At 49.7% G+C, this 7,968-nt stretch overlaps 1 protein-coding gene across 1 annotated transcript in view; it reads right to left on the bottom strand.

The window, feature by feature from the left end:
* Positions 1–1,119: 1,119 nt before the first annotated feature.
* The window catches only part of PHF12 (PHD finger protein 12), a 16,588-nt gene continuing 9,739 nt past the window's right edge, over positions 1,120–7,968 (bottom strand). Inside the window, exons 9-13 of the mRNA XM_010188149.1 lie at positions 7,106–7,249; positions 5,273–5,371; positions 4,628–4,710; positions 2,893–3,031; positions 1,120–2,308 (exon numbers count right to left, since the gene is read on the bottom strand). Of these exons, the coding sequence (XP_010186451.1) occupies positions 1,974–2,308; positions 2,893–3,031; positions 4,628–4,710; positions 5,273–5,371; positions 7,106–7,249 (800 nt within the window). The 3' untranslated portion in view covers positions 1,120–1,973. The remainder of the gene's footprint in view (positions 2,309–2,892; positions 3,032–4,627; positions 4,711–5,272; positions 5,372–7,105; positions 7,250–7,968) is intronic.

The raw sequence follows: 7,968 nt of genomic DNA, 5'->3' as shown, positions 1-7,968 counted from the left end.
AGCAGCCCCGCTCCCAGCAGCGCCCACCCCATCCCGCCGGGACCGGCACCGTGTCCCGGGCCCCGCCTCCCTGGGGCGGGAGGGGAAGGAGCCGAGGGCACGGGGCCGCCCCGCTCCTTTCGCAACCCAGGCGCGGAGCGGCTGAGGCCTTTGTCCGCGGAAAGGAGCGGGGGGGGGGGAGGTTTGTGACACCGGGAGAGGACGAGGCCTGGGGTCAGCACAGCCTCCCCGCTCCTAAAATTGGGTCTGGTGGAAATACGCACGTTTGTGCAGAAGAAGTGCCGCCGTACAGCAGAGTCCTCTTTTCTTGGCAGCTGGGGGTCTAAGACTTGAAATAATAATTTGTTTAAATGTATTGATCACAAGGATCAATGTCCGTGCTGCATTCATCCACTGTTAACTGTCAAGGTGCTCAGCACAGACGTTATTTTCAATACCTGCATCTCCCCATTTCTCTATCTCGCCGTGGTTGCATCTTTTTCCCTTGCTACAGACCCTGAGCTCCGAGAGCTGCATGGCACAGTGCCCTAATGTAGCGGGGTGCACTGTCACCCCTACACCCAGTATCCCCCTTTTGGCTGACACCACATCCCTGTTGGACCCGCTGGAGGTGAAGGTGTCCCAGCTCACTGCAGGGGGTTGGACCAGGCAGGTCTTTAAAGGTCCCTTGCAACCCAAACCAGTACAGAATCACAGTGGTCAGGGTTGGAGGGGACCACTGACGATCACCCAGTCCAACCCCTGCCAGAGCAGGGTCACCCACAGATCACCCAGTCCAGGGGTTTGGATGTCTGCAGAGGAGACTCCACAACCTCTCTGGGCAGCCTGGGTCAGGGGTCTGGTACCCTCACAGTAAAGAGGCTTTCCCTGTATTTAGGTTGAACCTCCTGTGTTCCAGGTTGTTACCATCGCCACATGTCCTGTCACTGGGCACAACAGAGAAGTCTCCATTCATTCAATGACTCTTCTCACCTTCCAGCCCCCACTCTGGAGCACCAGCACCCTCCAACATCCCCACGCAGGGCACCGGGCTCCCTCCATCCCCACACAGCCCCATCCCGCAGTCAGACACCTTGGGGAAGCGCCAGGTCGTGGTGACAAGAGTGAAGACAGACAGTCAGAAAACAGAATGTGAAGTATTTTTTTTTTATATACAGAATACAGGAAAGTTTCTGTAAAGTCTAAAACGTTACAATAACTATGTACAGTGGAACTAGCTGTTCTGCTGCGGGGAGGTGGCATATAAACAAAAGAGACAGACAGGTTACGACAAACGATCTGCTACAATAGACAATTTGAGGAACGTCATACCACATGTAGCACTGTACACAGCTTTAAAACATTGAAAATGCCATCACTGATGTATTTACACAGAATCCAACACTTTTCCTTATTTGAAATAAAAATAGGATGGACACCAGGAAAAGAACTCGTTTCTCACTGCCCGTAATACACAGTAGCTACTTGTAGTGCAACCATAGCAGGGAGGGATGGGAAAAATAACTGTGGGAAGAAGAGCGCTTCTTTACATTAAATAAAACAATGATATTGTATAGATTTGCTGTATGAAAACTGTATTTCTCTTTTAATATAAAACTATTGTCACTGGCACAAAATAGAACAAGTTTCTGATTATTTTACAACTGCATGGGAACTATCTGTCAGAGAGAGTCCTCGAGTCAGACAGCGGTCGCCCCTCGCTCTGACGCGTCCTGCTCTCACTGCAGTTTTCCTTTTAAAATGAAATGTATAGTACAAATATATGTGCAAATGCCCCTAAAACTTGAGCAAAAAAGAAAAATTAAAAAAAGTTAAAGGTTCTTCATTTCATGCAAACGGCGTGTGAACAGTCTCTGGGCCGACATAGAAAAATCCCACCTCGGTTTGTACATTTTTGCATTGCAAGAGTCTGAGGGCCTTGATTTTTGTTTTGTTTTTCCTTTCCTTCCTCCAAAGCTCTCTTCCTAAAATTCCTAGGGAACGGAGTTGGACCGCAGCACGGGCACCTGGTGGGGTTTCAGAGAAAGCTTCTCCTCCAAGTCCATGTCTTGTACTAAGGCAGCGTCTCCCTTGGGCTGTTTGGTCGCAAATTCGGTAATGCTGAAAACGAACTGCAGGCAGCCCAGCTTGATGTAACTGCCGTGGTGGAGCAGGGCCGTGCCCTCCCAGCCTGCCCCGCTGCCCCCTATTAAACTGGAGCTGCTGGCTTTGCAGTTACAGGGTTTCCGATGCTGCCCTTGCGCCTGCGAATTCATCACGGCGGCTTCTTCGTGCGGCTCCTCTTCTTGTTTTCTGCTTTTGTGTCGCTCTGGAAAAGAAAAAGCATGTGAGATTCAGGCCGGCGTCACCGTGTTTTAATCAAACGGGGGGTGTATTGCTGAGGTGCCTCCGGGGTGCGATCCTCCAGCCACAGAACACTTCAGTCTGCAGCAAACGGCCGATAAAAGGGAAACGGGAGTCTCTGCATAGCCCTGGAGAGGTAGAGGCGTTTACACATCTATTTTGGCAGCCAAAAACCAAAGAGGAAGCCGATCAGGTGGAGGGCAGGAGGAAGCCATGCGGGGATGGGATGTTTGTAGCACAGCCCACATCGCTTACTCACAGCCGGGGAGGGGAGAGCATGGGGAGAGCCATCAGCCCAGCTCTGAACCGACTGCTCGCTGGAGCCTGGTTAACCCCAGCACCAGGAGCAGGGTCAAGAACGCATTGCCCACAGCCTGAGGCACCACAGAGGAGTGTCCTGTGTCACCCAGCCCATGGAGAGACTGCCCTTTTTGCAAGAGGTGCACGAGAACAAGGGGCACCAACAAGGAACTGGTTTGCACCCGCTCCTGTCCCCCTGTAATGGCTCCCTGTGGGGTGACGCGGGGCTGGCGCTGTCTCGGCACTCACTTATCACGCTCTGCACTTTGGCAACAATACTGCTGGGAGGAGTGGGGGTCATCTTCTCCGAGAAGTCACACGAATACAGAACGTTGTCCACGGTCGTCCCATGCTCACTGTAGTTCAACAGCTCGTAATGTTTCGTATTCTGGGGAAAAAAAAAGGGAAAGGAGGGAATTGAGACATCAATTCAGAACTGAAACACAACCCGTCTCTCCCTGCTGGTTAAATAATAGCAGTTCAATGTCCTCCAGCTTCAGAGATCACCAACCCGACCCTCCTGCATGGTTCGTGCTCACAGAACAGCCAGTTTTCCAGCAAAACCTGCTACCCAGGCTGCTTTAGGGCCCAAGCAGCTCTGAAGAGAAGTGGGTTTTACCTGCACCAACAGATCTTTTTCAAACTGAGATTTCAAGCCAATTCTCACGAAGCGAGCACAGCACTGTAACAGGCACACAAGATGCAAACTTAGCCCAAAACCTGTGCCCGGCAGGGACGAGGGCGCTTTGGGAAGCGGTCACGAGATGGCGAGGGGGATGCCGGTGCGCTGCTGCAGCAGCCACAAGACAGAGGCAGTCTGGGATTCACAGGCCTTTTGCAGACGCCGAAATGCCAGGAGACGTTACCGCGACATTACAGCGTTACACAAGCAGCGTCACGCTCAACTGAGCTTTGCAGAGGATGTTGACAGAGAGGAGGTTCCAGGTTAGCTCACAGGAATCATCCCAGGGCTGAAAACTTGTCCCTCCCAGGGACCCCAGAGCCTTAATCAAGTTACAAAAGCTCCCCATGCACATAAGGGTGAGTTTTCAAGTAACCTGCTGGACTGCAGAGACCAAGGGCAGGCGTGAGCTGCCAGTGGCCCGGAGCAGCAGACGGAGCTGAGCAGGGGGAATCCTCCCTCTGCAGTGACCACAGCCATAGGAGGCCTTGCTGGAGTATGGAGAGGTTCAGTGGCCAAAGCCTGATTTAGGATTGACCGCTGTGAGGAGATGCTTCCACACAGATTTAAGGTCTGGATCCCATTACCGAGTGTGTTCTGTAGCTTGTAGTGCACTGGAGGAACGGCTGAAGCCGGCTGGGGGTTAATCCTGGATCCTGCTCAGTAGCTGGTTGACAAATGGTGATATCAAAGACTATCTTGCTTCAAAGACTGTTTCCATGCTAAGAGACATCTCCAGCAGTGCTCATATTGGCAGACCCACCAGTCTATTTACTTCAAGAAGAAACTAATCTCTGGATTGTAGTTAAGAAGCAACTGTAAACCTCTTTATGCTGGGAGCTTAACTAAAAATTTCGTTTATACAGAGTACTGCAGATGGGCACGAACACTTTGCACCACCTGAACTGGTGGTCCAGTCCCCTGTTGTGCTCCAGCTGAGGTTCGATGTTGACACATAGAATACGGCCTTTATTAACACCACAGCCAGAGCAAAAAGTACGGAACCATTTCTGCTTTTAAGCACCAGCGGTGGCAGTGCTTACTTGTGGTCAGTCTTTGTCCAGCAGCAGTTTAGCTCAGAGCAATCCTGCTGGCAGAGCTCTGTGCTGCAGAAAAGGGTTTGACAGAAAACGCTGACGCAGCCCGCACTGGAGTGAAACCATTCACAGCCCTGGCTCTCACTTTGTAGTCCACAAAGGAGCGCCACACAAAGACAACCTGCTGCCTGCATCTCCAGCTCCCACCACCGTGCATGCCAAATCATAAAAATAATAAGAAAAAAAACCCCACGCAGGCACTCACCTCATCGTAGAATATGCAGGCGTGTTTGCCAGACACGTAGTTACAGTGACCATAGCTTGTAAGGCACACATCCATATCAGCTCCTGTCAATGCGGAGGACAAAACAGGCTGAGTTTATTTCAGAAAGAAAAAAAACCTGTCAGGCAGCAGAGAACAACAGACAGAATTAAACTTCAATTAGCAAAACAACAGGGGAGCAACTGCCTTTGTCCTCGCTCCCAGGACTGCATGAATAATGCTGCGATAAGCCACGAACAAAGTTTCAGTGGGGGAAGGGAGGGCTCGCAGCTCCACGAAGGTTGAAGAGCATTTCACAGTTACTGGGTCCATCCAGAGTGCCAGGGGAAGCTAAGCAGAAAGCAATGAATCCTGCAAGCAAGCCGTAGCTCTTCTCTCCATCACTCAGGCATTAAATCTGCAGGACTAATTCCACTCATTTTGATAGCAGCCAGGTTACAGAGGTGCAGCCCCACAAAGATTCAAGGGGATGGGGAATTTTGCTGTTTCTTGGGTAGCAAAGAATCCCAGCACAAGTGGCCACAACGGATCTGTTTTCGTGACACCCACTTGGCAAACACTTCGGGAGGGTCAGGGAGAACCACCTTGATTGATTCGGAAAGGTCAGGGCAGGAAAAAGCTGCTCACCTGTTCCGATGTAGAGCGTTCGATAGCACATATTGACTGCACCCCCTAAGCCCATCAGAGGGTAGAACACCGCCCGGGCTTGCACTTCCTTTCTTTGCGCTGCAAGATAAAAAAAGAAATTACTTCAACAATGTTATCAGCTACAAAGGCTGCTTGACCCCAATGCTAGGCTCTCCAGAAAGCACAGATCCCAAGGACGCAGTCAGCTTTGGCCTAAACTCCAGTTCCCAGCCCTCTAGGAATGTTTGGGCATTAAACATATTTTTGCCTGTCATCAGAGACAACTGCTCTCTCCAGTAACCCGCACAAGCCATGCAATTGGGGGGATGTTAATATGGAGCGTGCACAATGGAGCCACACTGAAGAAAACACAAGCCTCCTACCACTGGCTTCCTCCTTAAATCTCTTTCAACTTTGGGTAATCCAAGAGCCTTGCTGTCAAAGTGCCACTTAAAAAAAACCCAAAAAATCGAGGCTGGTGAACGTCACCAACTTAAACCAGCTGTGATTTCACTTCTAGTGAAGCTGCAGGAAGAACACACTGGTTGAACAGAGCTTGTGCAGGGCTCCCAGAACAGGACGATTTAGGGAGTGGACTCTCTTTTGGACATAAGCCCCATATACGCACAGAGTTTAGGCCCCTCCTGCTCCTACATCTGCATGACAGTTTTACACCAAGAGCGTGAAATCAGAGAACAGAACACGAAGATTATGAGAGATTATTTGCAGAGTCACCTACGTCAAGAACATTGGCCGCGCTGAGCAGCGCCGCTGGACGTGCAGCACATCCTTTCAGCTGCCTGACTCAAGGGGGCTCACTAAAGGCTCTGGATCCAACATTTCACCAGCACTGCTAAACAGTCACCCAAAGGGTGATGGGTTAAGACAGCACCTATCTGCCTTTTGACAGGCAGATTGCTGAAGAATTTCCAGAACTTATCTGTTGGGAGCAGCACAGGAACGCAGCTTGTACCGCAGGCTGGTGCTGTGTCCTACCGCAGCGTTTAAAAGATGATTGACAAAGCATTTAGAGAATGCTGTGATGCTACAGCAGCCAGCGAGCAGGCAAGCACAGAGCTTCAGAAGAAGGTTTCTGACTGCTAGCAGACTTCCAAAGATCTTATCTGAGATATTTACCCCCAGGTCTAGCAGAGGGAGAGCAGACAACTGCTCCCGCAAGGTTAGTGCCTGAAAGCAGATTAAATCGACCGCTTGCATGCAGAGGAACACGGAGCCGTGTTCGTCCTGCAGCTTTAGGTGTTAGCACAAACAAAGCCAGTGCTGAACTCAGGAATCTGGAGATTTCCAACAGAAGCGCAAGTTGTTTTCCATTATTTGCATTAATTGCATTTAGCGTTCCAGCTCGACAGTGACATTATTCTGAACGGGTAACGACAATGTCACACGTATATTCTGCATCCCAGTTCCTCCTGTTTGCACGCTTGTCTCACAAGCAACTTCTCCAGAAAGACAGCAGAAATTCACGTATTTCTCTTGCCCATCTCAAAGGCGAGGGGAAAAAAACCAAAGCAGCTGAACCTTCCCATCTCTTGTCAATTCTAAGATGGATAAAACGCAGCTTCACTAAAGATTTCTGCAAGAAAATTAAGTTACTGAAGGTGTTTTCATTGCCATAATTTGTAAATAATTAAGTAGAGGGACCTGAAGGAATTCTGAGCCAGTGGATATCCAGAGTAGGGGAATGAGAGGAAAGAAATGTGAAAGGCAGCATCAGACACCAGAAGAAGAGGGAGATCTCCTTCAATGAACAGGCAAGGGAGTGCCAAAAAGCTACGGCTCAACATAGCCCAACTATTCTAGGGCTGCTCTTACCTTCAATGTGGTTTCCCACAGGAGACTGCTGATGGGAACTGACACTGCTCGCTAGAGACTGAGCTTTGGAAGGAAAGAGCTGATGTATTCTCTGCAAGGCCAGAAACTTGATCAGCTGCTCATCCAGCATATTTATCTCAATCTCTGTTAATAAACAAAAAGCAATTAGTCAGTTATTCATGGACAGGGTGCAATCTGGGCTGCAGTGGATTTAACTGTCCCGCTTTCAAACTTGCCATCTGCTTTAATAGCAAAGACTTGACAAACTTTGCAATATCGAGAATCTCACATGTAAGGGATCTATTACTTCGCAAGTGTCAGCAACGGCCGGCCAGAGAGCTACAACTGCGGCAGCAGGCAGAAGTTTAGGGGAACAAGGACTGATAAAAGCTGAAAATCTGCTGTTTTGGCTCAGAATCAACATGACTGCAGAGGTGGACACCGCACTCCTTTGGGTCCTTCTTGGGAAGCTCCATTACCTGGTTAGAAGGCGTAACCCTACGCTACAGAGGAAAGCTGTAACCACCTTCGAAGCCGCTACAGGGCTCATCCCTGTGTCACATGCTTTCATCCCAAAGTCAATTAAACCAAACAAGGCAATTCAGACAATATTATTAGTGAGCTTTAAAATAGATCTGGTGCCGATAGCTTCGAAGTATTTATCTTTGCAGACTGGCTAACCTCTTCTTCCAAGAGCTTTCTCCACATCGATGACAGTTAAAACAAGCAGAAGAAACAGAGCTGTAATGGCCTTTCCTGATAGCAGAGATGTGATCTGGGCAGTCGGGGTTCACACGAAAAAAGAAGGTCACACCGGCTATGCCAAAAAGGCTGCTCTTCAGGTGGAGAAGTCACCTCTGGCA

This window comes from Mesitornis unicolor, unplaced genomic scaffold (assembly GCF_000695765.1).
Source record: "Mesitornis unicolor isolate BGI_N332 unplaced genomic scaffold, ASM69576v1 scaffold3607, whole genome shotgun sequence".
Lineage (NCBI taxonomy): Eukaryota > Metazoa > Chordata > Aves > Mesitornithiformes > Mesitornithidae > Mesitornis > Mesitornis unicolor.
This window is presented reverse-complemented; position numbering and strand designations above follow the sequence as displayed.